This window comes from Symsagittifera roscoffensis, chromosome 3 (genome assembly GCF_963678635.1).
Source record: "Symsagittifera roscoffensis chromosome 3, txSymRosc1.1, whole genome shotgun sequence".
Taxonomy (NCBI): domain Eukaryota; kingdom Metazoa; phylum Xenacoelomorpha; order Acoela; family Convolutidae; genus Symsagittifera; species Symsagittifera roscoffensis.
In genome coordinates this window covers 17,460,797-17,479,989 of record NC_087064.1, presented here as the reverse complement: position 1 = coordinate 17,479,989, position 19,193 = coordinate 17,460,797, and the positions used below count along the sequence as shown (strand labels likewise).

The window sequence follows — 19,193 nt, the reverse complement described above, 5'->3', positions numbered from 1 at the left end:
CCTCATCTTATTCGTGGCGTTCTCCAGCCTTGGTGTCAAAAATGGCCACCAGCCATTCTCTTGCGTCAAGCGATATTTCATCGATTCTAATTGCTTTTCCGTCTCAGCCACATTTCTTCTCTCGTTACTAGGACCTCTAGACTTGCTGGTGGTATTTGTGATCTTCACATCCATGCTCCGAAACCACAAGCTGGCCGTCAATTGGCTTATCGCCGGGTGATCGTCCCCAATGACTGGGCTGAACTTAAGTTGCCTGGCAAAGTTCGATATCTCTAGCAAGAGCACCTCGTCTAATACGATCAGGATGTCGGCTAGTCCATAAAAGCCCCTCAGTGCATGAGATATGTCCGCCCATGCCGCCGCCAATTCTGACTTGCGAAGCCTCAGGTTCGATGGCTCCAACTCCCGATTGGGGGCTGCCATTAGAATCCGCCATTCGCTCCCCTCTGCTATTAGGATCAAGACCGCGTACACGAATTGTAGGGCAGGTGGCATATTCGCGTATCCAGGGGATGTGGTGAACACCACCTTCGTCTTGGATCCAAATCTCGAGACAACATTCTCCTGCACTTCATTCATCGCTGCAAACAACGCCTGAATGGCTTCCCATATCTTCCTCGATGTCGGAATTTCATTGCCCTTTAGCTGCTCAAGAAGTCCCATCGCGTGCAGGTGATCATTCATTCCTGCAAACAATAGCAACTCAGGCTCACAGGGCATCTCCGACTTTATTGCCACCACCAGAGTTAACATCTGGTTTAATTCAGCTCCTGGCAAAGAGTATATCAGAGTCTCCGGCCAGAACAACTTGGGAGACGTTCCTTCGAAGTCCGATCCCGCCACAATGACTACTCTCGCAGCAGCTGGATCTGCTCTATCATAAACTGCCAGGGTTTTGGCCAGCTGGGTGCTGCCACAGGGCTTCCCGTACCTGGGATCTTCCGCCAACTTCGAGCCTTCGTAAGCGGCATCTGGCAATTCCATTCCCCCGGATTGAGTAGCTTGTCCACCACTTTCAACTGTGCCGGGATCGCCAACCTGATCCTGGCGATGCTTGTTCCGTGTTTGGGGGGTTCTACTATGAGTCCAGGACTCCCCAACAGCTTGAGGGGTCTGTAGTTAATGGGTCCCATGATCGCTTTTGTGGGAATTCCGGTCAGATCTGCGGTCTCCATCAATTTCGTTCTCGAGAAGTGTGGCTCATGAGCTTTCAACCAGTCCACGCAATGATGTCTGTTTAAATCCTCGTGCGACACTCGTTCAATCCCCAGGGTCTCCGCCAATTCTCGCCTGCATTCCAAACCCTCTAGGTCCAGTTCTTTCACCTTCTCAGGATATCTCAAGCGAGCGGTCTCCATAGATCTCTTTTCCCGCTTGTTCTCTGCCACTACCACAGAGGATATCGCCGAGCCTGGAGGTGTTGATGATGTCACCTCCTCAGACTCCATTGGCGTGACACTCTGCAATCTGGCCTGGTTGCTCCTCGAACCATCTCTAGTGTCAACTCTCGTTCCCAAGCGAGCAGACAAGGCCCTTGAGGCAAGGAATGGTGGGTTCGGGGGTGGTCCTAACGTGAATTGGGCTGTCTCAAGCAGATCCGCCTCTAGCGTGTTTATGTGTTCTTGGAAGACGTCGTTCAGCCACTCCGCTCCCCTTGGCCTATCGAAGTGGATTCCATCATTGGAGGTGTCTTCAGGGAATCCCTTTTTCTCCATGCGCTCCGCCACGTCCAACAGTCTGACAGGGAGCACACTTTTCCAGTGGATATCTCGGATCACCTTGTTTAGGTTCCGCACCTTCTCGTTCATCTCCAAGGCGTGCTGGTCAAACATCATGTTGTAGGGGATGGTACATACCGTCAACAGGATGGGGTCCATCTGGATCCTCAGCTCCTCAAGAAGGCAACTCATCTTGTCGTGCAGCCTCGTTATTTTCCTTGCTTCTCCCCTTGATACATCGTTAGTCCCGATCATCAAGGTCACCGTGTACACTTTAGTCATCCCTAGCATCTCAAGCGTCGCCAACATCTGTGGCGTGGCCGCTCCAGCGAAACTCAAGATTCCTGTCTGCCAGTGCGACCGGATCCGGGTCAACACCCGCACCAGGCTGTCCCCTATGATCAGGTGGACCGCACCTTCTGGCACGCGGGGTGGCGCAAGATACTCCACCCAGGCTGCGTCATGGAAGCAGTTCCTCCTGGCTCCCTGTTCCGCACTCCAGTCCAGCCGATTATGCCTGTGGTACCTCTTCTCTGTATTTTTCTTATAGCTTGCGATCACGACGCTCCTGACCGGCTGTTCCCTCCAAGTTGGGGGAAGCTCTGGCCTTGTCGATCTTTCACGACTTTTCTGTCGTAATTTCTCTGCCAGCTCTTTCAGACGCGATGAGCCGCCGCTCACCTGACTGTCACTCGAGGTCGAGGTTGGGGTATATCCCGGCAGCACCACATCCATCAGCGGGCGTACGGGTTGCGTCTCTAGGCTACGCAAGGAAGACGTTGCGTCATTCGGTATCCAGACTTCCAACCCTTCACTCATGTGTTCCCGGGCCTCGCGGTCAAGTTTGAACCGTGCTCTTGCTCTGGGGACTTCATCCACCTCCATGCGTGACTCTGGTCTCGAGCTGGTAACCACTCGCTCCTTCGGCCTGGCTCCCTTCTGTGCGTCAAGTTCGCGTTGTCGTTGTTCTATTCTCTCCAACTCCGACTTCAGTTGTTCACAATTCGCGGCATTCTCCCGCACCCTTAGCTCCTGCTGATGTTCAGCCTTTAGCATCTCCAGCAACCTCAGAGTCTGATCTCGCTCGTTGACCGCCTGGTCCCTTTCCAGCTGAACCTTCTCCCGATCCAGCTTTGCCTGATCCCGATCGAGGTTCGCCTTATTCCTTTCCTTCTGCGTCTTCTCGAGCTCGTTCTTTAGAACACCAAGATCCGGGAATGCCTCGGTCGTCTGTTGTGCTCGCGTCATCGATAGCACCTTACTCGAGCTTTGGCCTGTAGATCTTGCTGTTGGCCTAGTTGGTAGTGGGACTTCCCCTGCGCCATATTCGGTATTGTTACTCAGGCCAGGATTCCTTGCCAAGTCAAAGCCCCTTACTCCTCCATCCACATTCCAAGACAACCATCTGGTCTGTTCTTGGTTTGATATACCCTCGGTGGTGTAGCCGATCATCAAGACAGCCTCCGTCGCAGACTCCCTGCATTCACCCTGGTCTTCCAACTGGAGGATGGCATTCAGCATTACCGCCATTCTCTCGTCTATCTGGGTATAGTCCAGGTCCCTCAGGCGTCTGTACAGCTCATCAAGAGTAGGCTTCTTCAGGGCCGCGGGCATGGATTTCCAGAATCTGTCTGCCATTCTTTGTGACTTCGGGATGTATACAGGTATACGTTAACCAGCTCAAGAATTACCTTACCGACTCAAGTATTACCCAACTCAAGAATTCTCTAGAAATGTTCCCTTGCAAACACTTGCTGTAGGTGTCGATTATCGCGAGTTCAATCAAGATTTCTCTTTCTGTCTCTCGCTTGAGTGTAGTTGGATTTTCAACTTTGTTTTTCAAACTTGATCTGAAAACAGAAACCACATTAAGACCTAACATGTCATGCTCCTAACCTAGAAACCCCCCCTTTTACCAGTATGGTTAAAATCTTATCATTTTCATTCTATTTAAAACGATTCAATTGGAATTTCCTTAAAAGCATGCAGATTCATATTATGTTTTAGCATCGTTTATTCTTTTTTAAAATTTAATTGTAAAGCCAATCACGTCTTAAGATCCCTTTACCTGTGCCGCACCCCAGTACCTAACTCAAGACTCCTCCCTCACACCCAACTCGAGACCCCCGTGTCCCCAACTCAGGCGATGCTCAAGTAGTATTTTTTGTGCAGATTCACCATTATCTCAGTTTCCGCAAAGACTACATGTAGGATAGCGTACAATTCCCTCGAGCTCAGTTTGCCCCTGTTTGGGTCATACACCGGCATTGAGACCTCCGTTATTCCTCTTTCAATCATGAAGTCTCGTAGTCTTGTTAGTGCCAACATCACGTGTTCGGGATCAATTGTGTTCCTGTCATTGACCCTCGTCACTAGGAAGCACAGATATTTGCCCGGGACTTGTGCTACTGATGGTGGAAGCGCTGCCATCCCTCCTAGTCCTGGTCTCTGTCTGAACAGAAACTCCACGTTCTGGTACTCTCTTCTGAAGTCAGCTTCCAATCTTGATTTGAAAATCATGTCCGCCGTGATGCAGATCGCGCTAGTCCTCTTTGACAGGATGAAGTCACTATCCGTTATCATGATGTTCTCCGAGTACTCATTGGGTATTTCAAATTTCGTTTTGAAGTTCCGACCTATGGTAGGCTCCGGCTCTTCCTCTTCCAGTTCCAGTTCGCTTGTTTCTCTCACTTCCTTGAGCTTCTTTATCATCAATATTTCGGTGTGGGTAAGTCCTACCCCCACTCCCCGGACAAAAATATTTATCGACGTCCCCGTCGATGTTGTCGGGTCTGAATTGTCCTGAGGAATGTCCAGTGGCCTGTCTGTTGCCGTCCATCCGAAAAGAGGGTCCTCTGTTTTCATGTAATTTGCCGCTGATACATCGACTTGTTGAATGCTTTGTCCTTCGTGGCTCTCGTCTTTGACATCGCGCATCCACTCTAGTATCCTCAAGTTCGTGTTCTCCCTCCTCTCTATCTCACTCTGCTCGAGATCCGTCTCTAATTCCGGCGTCGAGTGCTCTTCCTGCGGATAGTGTCCACCATCGTCAATGACCTGCCATTCCTCTCCGGCTTCCAGTTCGCCCGCGCTCAGTAGTTCCTCGCCCAATTTGTCTAGCTGTATCTTATCGATCAAGAAGTCATCCCCGTACCTGTTGTACCTCATGCCGGTGCGTTTACGATTGCCAGTCCTGGTTCCCGGTGGTATCGGTCGATCCGGCTCCATCCACTTCGGCACCTCATCTTGCTCCGGGTCGTTCCAGTCTTCTTCTACAAATGATCCTGCATCAGACTCCCCTCCTATCTTTTCGTTGTCGTCCAGACTCAAGTTCTCATTACCATCATTTTTCTCTCTGGTGCCTTTTTCATTCTTTTCACACGCTGGCTCTACCACCAGGTACTCAAGACCCTCCATGTCCTTCGGTATGCACCAATCCTCTGGGGACGGGACGTGAGGCTTCAGATTTTCATAATGTGCCGCTCGCCCAGTACTCAAGCGATAGAACCGTCCTTGTTGATGAACCTCCGTTATCATGAATGGTCCCCTCCACTTCTTGAGTAGTTTCTTTGTTCCCTTGGGCGGTATGACATTTTGGAAGACCCACACGTATTGGCCCACTTCATATGGCTTTGCTCGTAAAATTTTTTCGTCATATTTCCTGCGTTGCCTCATTTGCGCTTGCGCCGTGTTCCTCCTGCATAGCTCGTTCAACTCCTGTTGTCTTTTGATCGCTTCTTTCACGTACGCCTGAGGTGACGTCCTTTTCCCTTCGTATTCCGGGTAAAAAAATGTCAGAGGCATTGCTCTCCCTGCCCGTCAACATCATGAAAGGACTGATGCCCGTCGTTGAGTGCTGTGTACTGTTGTAGGCTCCTACTACCTGTGGCAGATATTTGTCCCAGTCCGTCATGTATCTTGAGCAGTACACCCTTAACATGTTGACCAGTGTCCTGTTCTGTCTCTCTACCAACCCATTGGTCTGTGGATGATAGGTCGTCGAGTGTGCTTGAGCAATGTGCGATCTCTTCATCAATTCTTTTGTCAAGTCCCCCACGAAAGCTTTGCCGTTGTCCGACTGGAAAGTCATTGAACAACCATACCGCGATATTCAATGCGTTATCAGATGATCACATGTCTCTTCGGCCGAGGCTGTCTGGCACGGAACCGCTTCCGCCAACTTTGTGAAGTGATCTATTATAACCAGTATCTGGTTATATCCCGACTCTGTCATGCAGATTTTTTGATGGCCTATCTGCACCACTTCATTGAACTCTGAGCTCTCAACGGACTTGAGGGGAAACTTCATCTTCCTTGGATCTTTTACCTGGAGACATGCCAGGCAGGCATTCACCCATCTCTCGCAAGCTTTTCTCATTCCTGGCCAATCAAACCTGTGAAGTATCCTTTGTTGTACTTTGTCTATCCCCTGGTGGCCCATCTGGTCGTGTGATCTGAAAAGCACCTCCGTCTGGTACAATTGTGGTAGTATGATGAGGTTGTGTTTGTGTAATATCTTTTCCTCATCTCTCCTTTTGCACGCTACCACCCCATCAGCTGTGTGATAAAGTAAGTCTTTCTTTTCTTTGTAGAACTGGCTCAAGATCTTGTAGCTGTCTTCCTCAAGTTCCCCCTTCTCCTTGACCCCCGACTGGATCCATTTGGAGAGGTTACTTGTCATTTTGTCATTCTTCTGGGCTCTTATTAGGTCTGACAGCCTATATCTCGCCTTGACATGCTCCTTTAGCGCCATGATCTGTCCATTCATCTCACCAGGGTTGTGGATGTCATCACTCAGTTTCACGAATATCATCCTTTTCACGATTTTCATATCATCTTCTGGCACCAGATTCGTTCTGATGTTTGAGTTGCATGATAGTTCCCTGAATGGTTTCCTTGCGACCGCAATTTTCTCAAGTTCCTCACCACTTCGCATCTCCTGTATGTCCATGTTGTATGTTCCTGAAGATGGATCCGTCTGTAACTCCCTGTCGTGGTGCCTTGTCTTCTCTTCCGTCAATATCATGCACAGACTGTCTTGGTTTTCGCTGCTCTCATCCGAGTCTTCATCCCATCCTTCACGCTCCCCGGACAATTTTCCTTCTCCGGTTCCTTCTTCCGTGAACCTGGAACACTCCCCGGACTCTTGACCTAGTCCCAGGTGTTCAGTATCTTCTTTGAACGTCACTTTCTTTTTCCTAACCTTGGTCTGCTCCAGAATGTCTTCGGGGATTTTGTCAACTAGTGACCGCACGACATCTTTGCTGTCAGTGACGCTTCCTCTTGATGAGTCAGTATCGTTCACTGTCTCTTTTCTCCGAAGTATAGTGAATTCCGGTTTCTCTTGACCCTTCTCTTGGATCACGGGCTTATCATCTGATAGTTTCTCGAGCAACCTCATTAAGTCATCATCTATCTGTGCAGTTCCTGCTTCCACCTGGTTAAGATCATAGCCTTTTGCCTTGAGCGTCTCCTTCACGATCTTCGACTTGAGTATAATCTCAATCGGAATCCCCTTGCTCTTCTTCAAGATGGTATTCTCTGGAGGCTCTTTAGGCAATTCAGGATGATCTTCTATCGGTTTGCCTGACTTGTCCAGCCATCTCGTGAGTGGAAGACTGTCGTACGTTTCCTTGTCCATGAATGAGAAGCCATCTTTGATTTCAGGTCTGTCTGCTTCTCTTTGCTCTTGTCTCTCATAGAACTCCGTCTTCTTACTCAAGCTGTCGGCATTCTGATGTTTATTTCGCGTTCTATGCTCAATTATCATGTTGTATCCGTCCAGGCGAACTATCCACCTCCCAATGTAACTTTGGTCCATTGAGTACGTTTTCAGCCAGCTCAGTGCTCTGTTGTCGACTCGCAACTTGAATGGCTCACTGCACAGGTATGCCCTGTATTTCTCGACAAAGGTAACCACCGCGAACATCTCTGCTTTCGGTGCTCCGTACTTCATTTCCGTGTCACTCAGGACTTTGCTCCCGTACGCTATTGGTCTCAAGACTGTCTTCCCATTCCATTCTTGTTCTTGGTGGAGAATCCCAGAAATCGCGACTACCGACGCATCCGTGTCCAGCACGTACATCCCTTTCTCAGTCGGCATACCCAGTACTGGTGCCTCACATAGCTCTTTCTTTATTCTCTGGAATGACTCTTCTGCTGCGTTGTTCCACGTGAACTTCTTGCCCTTGTGTCTCATTAGTTGTTGCATCGGGTATACTTTGTCTGCATAGCCTTTGATGAACTCTCTATAATAGTTAGCGAAACCCAGGAAGCTCATCAACTGGTGCTCTGTCTTCGGTGATTTCCAGGTCAGGACTGCTTCCACGGCGTCCGTATCAGGTCTGATGCCGTGCTTGTCTACCATCCTGCCCAAGTATTTTATTGAGTCCTTGAGTATCTCGCACTTTGATGGTTTACACTTTAGCCCCGACCTCTTCATGCATGCAAACAGTTCGTCAAGTCTCTCAATGTGGTCTACCAGTGTTGGCGTCGCTATTACCACGTCATCCACGTAGCACATTACCAGGTTGCCATACTTCTTCGTTACGCCTATCAGCGCGTGTGCCATCAACCGCTGAAACGTGGCTGTGGCATTGCAAAGTCCAAACGGCATCCGTTTCCATTGAAACAGACCCAGCTCGCAGGCAAACCCTGCCTTGTCCCTGTCCTGCTTCCTTAGCGGTACTTGCCAAAAGGCCGAGCCTAAATCAAGAGTCGTAAAAAATTTTGCATCACCTAACTTCGAGAGGCTCTCATCAATCCTAGGTATGGGATAGGCATCCTTCACCGTGACGGAGTTCAGGTATCGAAAGTCACAACAAAACCTCAACTGGTCGCCTTTCTTTTTGGCCATCACTACTCCACACGCCCACGGTGACTTGGATGGTTCTATCATGTCATACTCTAGTAACGTCTCGATCTCTTTTCTACACGCGTCCGATTTTTGTGGGGTCATGCGCCTCGCCCCCTCCCTGTGTGGTACCGCGTTTTCCTCAAGTTCTATTTCATGCTCAACGAAATTACAACACCCGATATCCGCCTTATGCCTCGAAAAAACTTCCTCGTTCCGCTCTAGTACATCCTTGATGGCTTCGAGCTGTTCATCTTTCAGTTTGCCCCTCAAATGTTCAATCTCCGGCAGGACTGGTTTTTCATTTTGCATTTCATCTAGTGTGGGTCGCTCTGGAAAGTTCGAACAGCTCGACAGCCCATCATCCGTTTCTGACTTAAGTGATTTAATAAGACCTGAAGAATCTTTTATTTTCTGCAATCGTCTCAAGATACAAATTTTGTCCCTGTGATTGGGACAATCAACAACTTCATTTTGTTTTGAGTTCTCAATTGTTTCATATCGAGTTTTAACCGGTAAAGCATATCCCAGTTTCCTCCCTCTCTGTATCGTGATCGGTATATCAAGGGTATTCATTAAGACACTGACGCAGAGGCCGCTCTTCGTTATCGAAAATGATCTTCCTAAAACAGCAGCACTTTGACTATTAGGATTCGGAACTATACACACTTGCTTGTTGTCACTTAGTTCATTGTAATTTTTCATCCTCAAACTTACGATTACCGCTTCATTAGCTTTTAGCCTCACCCTCCTACTCAAGAATACCGGTGCTTTGTTTTCATTTGCCATTATTAAATTTACCGGTTTGATTGCGTACCTCCTATCCGGGTTCCGTATCCTGAACATTGCGTTATTTAGGTCAATCGTTACGTCGAAATTCCTGATGAAGTCTCTGCCCAAAATGAATTGGTCAGATTCATCTAGGTTTTCTACCACGATAAAGTTCATCCATAGGTTACGTTCCCCCAAATTGAGGGCTATTATCGGCGTCCTGCCCAGCACCCGAAGGGCCCCCTTGTTTGCAGCTGACAGCCGTATTCTCGAGTCTATCAAGTCACCTTTGTCAAAGCCCATCCTTTCCCCAAGTTTCGATTGGTATGACGCTCAAGACTGCTCCCGTGTCAAGTAACCCAAGTAGTTGAGTCTTTTTGCCACTTATGTCTAGCACGTGCCCTGTCACATCTGCCTCTGTCCCGATGTGCATCGCATCTTCTTCAAGCATAGCGCAGTGTCCAATCGATCTCACTTTCAACTCTTCTTTCCCTACGTAGATTTGCCCAATTAGGTCTTCGTCACATGTTATCATTGTCTTGGTATAGATGTTTATTCCATCTATATTTAGCATCACCTCGTGTGGACCATAAGCTTCAGTATATCTGTTATCAACCCGTACCGACTTGCTGCCCCCTCTCATGAGTAGTGCTCTCAGCGCTCTAGAAGTTGTTTGTGGGCTTATACCACTCAAGTAATCTGCGTACACGTCAATGTGCATTATTGTCTGGTCGCTCGGTTCGCTCAAGTTTCTGGTTACCTCGTGGCCGCCCACTGTGATTATCGACATTATTCTCGCCCCAATTTTCGATATGCCGAATGGCTTTCCCGTCACCATTTTCACAGTGTTACAATTCCCGGTTTTTGTTGAGCCCGGTACAGCCTCTGGTGTTGGGTTCGATCCGGTTAATGCTTCGTTAAAATTCTGTCTTTCGATCTCCAGCTTTAATCGTTGCTCTATTTCTTTCGCAGCCAGATCCTGTTTCACTTTGGCAATTGCATCCGTCGCCGCTTTCTCATAATTTATCTCTAGAGAATTCCCGGCCGCGGATTCTATCGCGCCATTAACATGTGTTACAGCTTTCACTGTCTTCGTTGGCAATTCCGTGCTTGGTGCTCCTAAGTTCCTCGATTCAAACTCGTTTTGCCTGTTCCGCTGATTCTGCACCGCCGCTAATGCCAACTTATGTTTACGGTGACTCTGGTCCTTGACCGCTTCCCAGAACAAGGGACAATCCATTCTGAAGTGCCCCTCCTGGTTACAGAAGAAGCATCTAGCGCCTATCTTGATGATTAAGCCATTATAGTACTCGTGTTCCTCCATCTGGCTCATGTCCTCCTCATCCGGTGCGTATCCTAGGCTCTTCATGCCTTGTTTGTATGCTGTGCAGTCAGCCACGTGGTGGTCCGCTGACCCGCAGTTCGCGCATGATCTGCGCTTGTCCATATCATCTCTCGGTTTGTACCATGATGACCTCTGGGGTTGGCCTCCCCCCTGTGTGTTCCTGTTTTCTGAATATGAGTACTTCTTGGGCTTCTTCAGCATGTATTCCCTTGATTTCTGTCTCATTTCTTCTGGGGTTGGTGCGCTGTCTTTCGACAATGTGTAGTATGTTGCTAACATTGTCCTTAAGTCGTCACTTTTTACCCAATCAATGAACTTCGAGGCAATGCTGAAGTTTCTTCTGTTTGTCGACTCCTCTGGGTCACTCCTTCTTCTCAAGCTCTCGAGATCATCTAGGAACCGATCTATTGACTCGTCGTCCCTCTGCCTTCTCTTTTCAAATCGCATCATCGCTTGGTGACCCTTCATGCCTGACCCGAATCGATTCAGCAATATCTCGAAGATCTTGTCCGCGGTGTCGCGTTCTTCTTCTTTCTTTGCGACCACGCATTTTAATGCCGTGCCTTCTAAGTTGCTGAGTATGGCTGTGCATGCTTGTCTTTCATCATTTAAGTTATCTTGCTCTAGGTTTAATCTCATCACTTCCACCCAAGTGTCGATACATCCATCGGAGTCGTCTTTGAATTCCTTAGGCTTCTTGAAAGTTTTTCTTGATTTTCCGTCCCTCCTATCGCTCAAGTCAGTGTTCCTCGTGGCGAAGGCCTCTAGAGTCCTGTTCATCATCTCCTAAGTGCTTGCCCATGTCATAGCATCCGGACCTGCGTTGCTGTTAGCTGTTGAGTCCCCCGGGCAAGTCGTTGTACTTGACGTTCCATTCTTCATGATTGTTTTAGCAGCTGTTGGTGCTATGCTCACCGTATCCCGGGTTAAGGGCAACGGTGTCGATTGCCGTTTGCCCCTTTGTGGTTCCACAAAGTCAACTCTGGTGCCTTGCGTGCGTTCCGCTGCCGGTCTTTCTTGTGAGGTAGAATTTCTCAAGATTGCATCCAATTTCGTCTGTATTGCACATGAATTTTCGGCCTGATTCTTGCTCATTGTGTCCATTCTCTTTTCCAGGCTACCTAATTGGCTGTTGACATCATCATATCGGTTTTTCAACTGTTGCATATCTTTTTTGATGTTCTTATCTCGTTCTTCATTGGTGGTTTCTACCTTATCTGACATCTCCTTGAGTCTCTCATCTGTTGCCTTAGCCAGGTTAAAATAACTATCCAGATACTCGTGTTTGTTGTATCTTAATTCTTTTCTTATCACTTCTCTGTCCTCTTCGCTGTGCTTCAGTTTTTTGTCGATCTGATTCAGTTTCGCCATCAAGTCACCTAGTTCAATAGAAGCCTCTTCATGGTCAGCCGTCGGTCTGTCCTCGGCCGTAGCTTCTGCTTTATTTTGTTCCTCTCTTGGATTGGCTTCTGTCGTCTTCGTGCTCACTGTCCCAAATGTTCGTGCTCTTTCAGCTTTTGGTTCTTCAGTCATGTTTTCTTTCGTTTTTATTCCGACCATCATCGCCAACCTTTCTGTAAAAGATGTCTTTTTTACTTGAGAGTCTTCTTTCACCGTCTCTTCGGTGTTGCCTATTGCATCTTCCACATTGTCTATTGGTGAGAACTCTATGGGTTTCGGGTTTGGTTCTTCTGCATTGGGCATTGGAGTTGACTCCGTCGTCTTTTTCTCCAGTTCATCTACGCTCTGGTCTGGTGTCTCTAGGTCGATTTCGATTGTAGGCTCCACCTGTTTTTCCCTCGCATCTTCTCGCGTCTTGCTCTCGGTGCCACTCCTCGTGCTGACCATGCTAACTGAAAAGTTGCTTTTTGTTTTGCTTGGGCCCCTTGATGTCGTTCCACGCAGCGACGAGTTATATTTCGTGTTTGATCCACTCGACCTTTTTTCAAGCACCGGTACCCTACTCCGTCTCATTATTTCTATTTACAATTGCTCTTATTTACAATATTATTATATACACAATTCTATTCTAAGAATAAAAAAAAATTTGTGGAAACAAATTCTTAAATGAAAATATACAACGTGATAAAAACCTTGTTCCAGTTCTCTAAAATCTTCGAGTAACTTTCTTTATTTGTTGTCCCAACCGTACCGGGTTCCAATTAGTCTTGTTCTGTCTTAATTCTGTCTTAAAACAACTTGTTGTAATTTTACTTCAATTTTTATACTGTCCTAAGACTTCCAGTTACCGTCCCTACTCTTCTTTGTACCGTCCCAGGCTTCCTTCTGCTGTCCCAAGACTGTTCGGTATTGTCCCAGTACTTCGTCAGTGTCCCAAGACCCTTGTCCTGAGAGTACTATCCCAAGGCTACTGTCCCAAGGCTAGTGTCCCAAGACCAGTGTCCCAAGACTGCTGTCCCAAGGCTAGTGTCCCAAGACCAGTGTCCCAAGACTACTGTCCTAAGGCTAGTGTCCCAAGACTACTGTCCCAAGGCTAGTGTCCCAAGGCTAGTGTCCCAAGACTACTGTCCCAAGGCTAGTGTCCCAAGACTACTGTCCCAAGGCTAGTGTCCCAAGGCTAGTGTCCCAAGACTACTGTCCCAAGGCTAGTGTCCCAAGACTACTGTCCCAAGACTACTATCCCAAGGCTAGTGTCCCAAGACTACTGTCCCAAGACCACTGTCCCAAGACCCTTGTCCCAAGACCCTGTCCCAAGACCCCTGTCCCAAGACCACTGTCCCAAGACCCTGTCCCAAGACCCTTGTCCCAAGACCACTGTCCCAAGACCACTGTCCCAAGACCCTTGTCCCAAGACCCTGTCCCAAGACCCTTGTCCCAAGACCACTGTCCCAAGACCACTGTCCCAAGACTGTATCAAGACTGATCTGGTCCAACACTGTCCCAGGACTTCTTTGGCACTGTCCCAAGACTGTTGACAAGTGTCTGAGCGGTGGGACCTCTTTCTTCTTCGTTATGGGGACTTCTTGATTCACTGTACCTTGTACCACCACTCAAGCTCTAGTAAAATTTTCCCAAAAACCCTCTCTTAAAAGCCAAATGCTGCCCCCCCTTTTTCTTATTTCTTTTTAATTACCTCTCTTTCAATGTTCCAAGCAACTTGAGACCAAAACCTGTGCGCAGGTATCTTGTGATCACCTGTTCGTATAAAAACTAAACACAAATCCTCACCAAAATGCAACAAAAATCCAAGCTAGAAAAAGTAATAAAAACGGAAAGATGAATCCACCTAAAATTCAAAGGTGACAAATGTCTACCTTCTATCGAAAAAATGTCTGGTACCTAATTGCCACGCGTTTCCTTCCCCCCTGCTAGCGATCTTATGGGGTATCACAAAAACTGTCTATGTCCGTTCCCCCCTACCGATCCGACCAGGGTACCTCTCTTAACCTAATTCCAATTTTGGATATCCGCTTCCTATGACCAACGCGTGTAAATGACTAATGTAACTAAATCAACGATGTCGACTAATTAGTTACTCTAATTTCCCCCTTTTTACAATTTACAACCGCCAACCTCTAACTTAACCAGCCCCCCTTCTAACCTCCCCCCTTTTTAGCCCCCCTTCTTAAACCTAAAATTACCTTTAGCGGCGGGTGCTAAACCTCTCAAGAGAAAACCGTAGACCTGTCTCCAGGCCTGCTCAAGTAAAAACGTTTCTCAAAACCGGGGGATATCGCTTATCCAATTTTACACTTATTTCCTATAATGTAATGTGAATTTTAACGATACCCGTTCTGCCCAACTTGAGAACTCGAGAACTGCCAAATCCTTCTTGGCTGCTTTCCCACTCGACTGGTCACCTCTTCCAGTCCAGTCTCCTATTGGTTCAGCTCAAGTGCTCCTGAACCACTTTCCCACTCGGCTGGTCACCTCTTCCAGTCAAGTCTCCTATTGGTTCAGCTCAAGTGCTCCTGAACCACTTTCCCACTCGGCTGGTCACCTCTTCCAGTCAAGTCTCCTATTGGTTCAGCTAAGTTCCAAGCTATCTGAAAACCCTTGACAACGCCCCACACTCGGGCTCTTTATTAAGGTTACTGGGTTAAATTACTAGGTTGATCGAAACGATCGAACTTGTAAAACAGTATGGGTATACTATTTAATTAATATAAAGGTTTGATCCAACTAATCTGGTGTCAAAGTCACTGTCTTTTTTCGTTTTATGGTTTTTGATCCTTTTTCTATTCTTTTTTGGTTTTTGTTTTGCTTTTTGTCTTTTTGTTCGTGTTTTTGTCCCCCTAGTTGCCCCCCTTTACTCGGTTAGCTAAGCCTCGTTCGGAGAGCGTACCAGGAAGTTTTCTCGAGTTTTCTTAAAAAGCTATCACGGTACAACCGGAAGGTTTGCACGTTCCTGTCGAACCGCACCGCCGGTACTCTAGAATGGGCATTCAGCCCGAAGCTGTCTCAAGTGGGTTCGACTCCGTAGTCTTGATGTCGTAAACACCCATGAGCGCCATAAAAACACTATGTAACATTCGTCTACTGCAGTCACACATGAGGCTTAAGAAAAATAGGCCCTATAACTATTGGCTCAAGAGTCAGGGACACTATCTCTTGTGTTTTTCTACCTCAAATCAGTCGGAGCCAATTCGGTTCGTTGGTGACATGAGACTACGACCCGTTACAGCTTAAAGGCTACTACTAAAATATCCCCCCACTCTAGAATTAGGAACGTCCCCATACTTAGGTCTCTAGATACCCAAAATACATGAACGCCGTTAAAAACCGGGTCGGAACAATCCGTTAAGTTACTTTTTATTAGACAGTGGAACTTTGATCCATTTCAGATGGATCAACCTAAAACTCGCCTTACCTCAACATAACAATTATAAAACACACTCTAGAAATTTAAATTAGTACTCACATTGCAGCACGCTCAAGAATTGGAAGTACTTCAGTCGGTAATTAACTCGAGAATTAAATAATGTAACTAAAATGAGTTTAATGTTTGTCAGTTTTAACAACAAGAACAAGTTTGTACTCTAGACTGTAGTTTCTCGTGAACCATTGGGACACTCAAGCTGTCCACCTTTCGACCGAAGGTTCACTCTAGTCCAGTTTAGAATAATACTCCAGTCAAGTCACAATAATCCAGTTTGTGGGAATACGCTTCTTTCTGTTTCGAATGGGACAGCTCTACTCTAGATTATTACTGTGACGGAAATTGCGAATAGCAATTTCCTACTGATTTATCTTGCAACTTTCCCGCGATTGTCACTCGATTGTTCTGACTTCTCTTTTTTGACTTTCAGTTATCGCGAGAAAATCGTGCATGACAGGCTCCATTCGAATTTTTGAAAAATTAAATTTCACTCCAAAATCAAGTGTTTTTCGCTTTTCTCAAGGAAAAATTAAATTTCACTCCAAAATCAAGTGTTTTTCGCTTTTCTCAAGGTTAAACTTCCAAATATGACCGACTGGCGCAAAACTTTAAAAAACTTTCAATTTGCAATAGTGTTGTTTCTCGTTTCGACCTTTGATTATACTTTTGCCCTTCTGATTATAATTGATACGCTTATTTGAACTATTTCATTTCGTCAAAAATGTTGATCGTTTTAGTTTAAGGCTTTGATTCGCAGACGAAAATGAGTGAAACTTCATAGCAATAATCTGTCACCGTTAAAATGAAGGCAAAACAGAAAGCGTTTGTCAAGATCCTGATATTAGCTGGAGTTGTATATATGCTAATAATGTGTGCAATTTACCGAACAAGCTTTTCCGACCCCTCACCTGAGCCAGAGACCAGATATCGCAAAAAAGTAGCCGTCATCAAAAATACTGAGCCACCGCCGCATCCCTGCAAAGAAGGAGATGTCAAATGCGAGCAGCGCGAGAAAAGGGCCAAAGAAGCGAAAGAAAATGGCCAAGTTAGCTGGATAAGGGGTTGGTTAAAAAATATATTTTATAAAATAGTTATGCTGTTGGTCCGCTATGTTTCGCTTTCTTTTTAACTTCATTAGGGAACTAGACTTCATTTACCCCCATAAAAGACTCCTGATACATATCTGTAAAAAGTTGGCATCGAAACTTCTTTAAATTGCCTGCTCTTTCCTACTGGTCTTGTGGTAAAGCGGCGTGTACCTTCAGATCTTAAAATTTTGGGTTTCAGTCTTGGCCGGACTTCGTTTTTTGAATATGAATATAAATTGAATTTTTTATAGGGAAGTTTTGAATTGTCGGACTACGTTTTTATATACATTTTTAGTTGGTCCGCAAATTTTGAATGCTAATTTATTTTTGTTGGTTGTTTTTTTTCGGCTTGTTTTTCAAGTTGAACGTCATTCGGGACAAATGTATAGAGTTTTTAGTAGAACTAGTGTTTTTCGACAATTTTTTGTGATATTTGTGGCTTCGCCTCGTTTCCTATTCGCTAGCTAGCGAAGCTATGTTTTTGATGCATTGAAAGTGTTGCAAACCTCTTCTTGATCGCTGTTTCATTTCATAAAGTTTCAGGTTTCTGGGACAAGCTTGTATCCTCGTTCCCAGATGGGCCCGGGGAAGGCGGTAAAGCAGTAGTATTGAGTCAACGCGACGATAAAATTGCCAAGGAGCGTTTCAAAGAGAACCAATTCAATGTTGTTGCCAGTGAGAAAATATCGCCCAACAGGACTTTACCTGACTATAGAAACTCACAGTAAGTTAAATTTTAATCTGTTCTTAAATAGCTTGGTGCCTATTTTTGAATTTTTTTAGCTGTTGGGTTTTCTTTGGGCATTCTTGCATGCAATTTCAACCTCTGTTTTTGCACAATTTTTTTGTGCTTCCTGTTTGTTTCGAAATTTCTAAGTTTTTGCGATTATGTCACCCCCACTTAAGTACCATGGCGATAAGGTTTGATGCTAAGTGTTTTCTTTTGTTTCAGTTGCCGGGCGAAGCAATATCCAACAGCATTGCCAGTTGCAACAATCATCATTGTTTTTCACAACGAAGCTTGGTCAACATTGATACGCAGTTTATATAGTATATCTAGCAGAACGCCTCATCATTTAATCAAGGAGATCATTTTAATCGATGATTTAAGTGACAGAGGTAAGTTTCGAACTCAGCTGCGTCTCAATTGCGTTCATCGAGTTGCAGCTTGTAATTGTTTTTCTTTAAAATGCCTGTTTAATTTAGATCAAGGTATGAGTCACACTTAACGGTTGTTTCATTATTTAGGGAGCCTGGGATAAATAACTGACTGTTTCATGTTGTGGTGTTCGACATAACAAATTTTTTAACTCCCGTAATTTTTAAATCTTAGATCATCTGAAGGACCCACTTGATGTGTTTCTTGCTGAAAAATACATGTTCCCCACGCGTCTCTACAGAATGCCCACAAGATCAGGTCTGATAAGGGGTCGTCTAAAGGGATCAGATATGGCAGAGACTCCAGTCATCATTTTCTTGGATGCTCACATCGAAGTTTCACACGGTTGGATTGAACCTCTGCTGTTCGAATTGACACAACACCGGTAATTTTATACTGTAGACTAGCAGCATATGTTTATTGATCGAAGTTGGTTGGTTGAAGTAGATTGGTAATTAAATCAGATATTTTGCTAAACATGTTTAATGAAATGTTTTAAGAGGATGAGAGCAATCATAATTGGAATGACTACAATAAAAGGTGATACCATTGCAAAAACGATGCTCAAAACATATTAAGTTTCCGAAATTTACTTCAGAAATTCTTCAGACTCAAATTCGCGTTCCGGAGATCAAAATGTCGTAAATTATTCGTCTTCATAAAATCACACCATTCTCTAATTGATATAAGCTAACAGTTGTGGTTTTCTGACTAAAGGTTTTTGGATCTAAATTGATTATGCATTCACTCAAACGAATCATTTGAATCATTCGCATGGCAACAGGGAGACAGCAGTTTCGCCCGTGATAGACACTATAAGTGACGAAAACTTCGCTTATTTGGAAGCAAGTATGAACATCTGGGGTGGGTTCAACTGGAGGCTTTCCTTCAGATGGTACCACGTGACAGAACCCCATGGCGGGTCTCTTAAAAGTCGCCGGCGCTTTCAAGAAAAAACTGAACCAGTCAGGTCAGCTTGTAGTAGCCACGGAAATAAGAATACAGAAGCAAGATTTAGTGGCCAAGTGTTAGAAACCAATACCCATAACATGCATGGATTTAGCTGGACTCTTGAATGCGCAAAGAATTTGACAATTTAGACTAAATATGAAAATGAAGTTGTTTTGTTTTGCCTAAAACGTTTGCAGTGCTTCAATTACGTCACAAATTTCAAAAACAATTACTATAAATCAACCTAATCTGATGAAATGAACATCAAAAATTAGTTCCTAATGACCTAAATTTTTGCCCTGCTTTTTAGTTGCTCTTCAGAAGCAGATTTTACTGGGTGTTTTTTCAGCAACGTGATTTGAGCACTGAGTAGGCTGAAATATATAAATAATTGCTACTGCAAGATGACTTGGTTTGTTTTGCTTGAATGCTCGGATGCTGCGCCTGCTGCCCATGTTCTCACTTGAA

General features: G+C 45.6%; 2 protein-coding genes across 9 annotated transcripts in view; one reads left to right on the top strand and one right to left on the bottom strand.

Annotated features, from left to right (window-relative positions):
- Positions 1-8,964, bottom strand: part of LOC134842725 (receptor tyrosine-protein kinase erbB-2-like) — a 284,936-nt gene extending 275,972 nt beyond the window's left edge. For all 8 annotated transcript variants that reach the window (XM_063859184.1, XM_063859182.1, XM_063859190.1 and 5 more), the window contains exon 1: positions 8,955-8,964. The gene's annotated coding sequence lies outside the window, so the exon portion shown is untranslated. The remainder of the gene's footprint in view (positions 1-8,954) is intronic.
- Positions 8,965-16,266: 7,302 nt separating this feature from the next.
- Positions 16,267-19,193, top strand: part of LOC134842025 (polypeptide N-acetylgalactosaminyltransferase 1-like) — a 13,982-nt gene continuing 11,055 nt past the window's right edge. Inside the window, exons 1-5 of the mRNA XM_063858169.1 lie at positions 16,267-16,588; positions 17,159-17,339; positions 17,568-17,734; positions 17,949-18,159; positions 18,559-18,744. Coding sequence (XP_063714239.1) covers positions 16,330-16,588; positions 17,159-17,339; positions 17,568-17,734; positions 17,949-18,159; positions 18,559-18,744 — 1,004 coding nt within the window. The 5' untranslated portion in view covers positions 16,267-16,329. The remainder of the gene's footprint in view (positions 16,589-17,158; positions 17,340-17,567; positions 17,735-17,948; positions 18,160-18,558; positions 18,745-19,193) is intronic.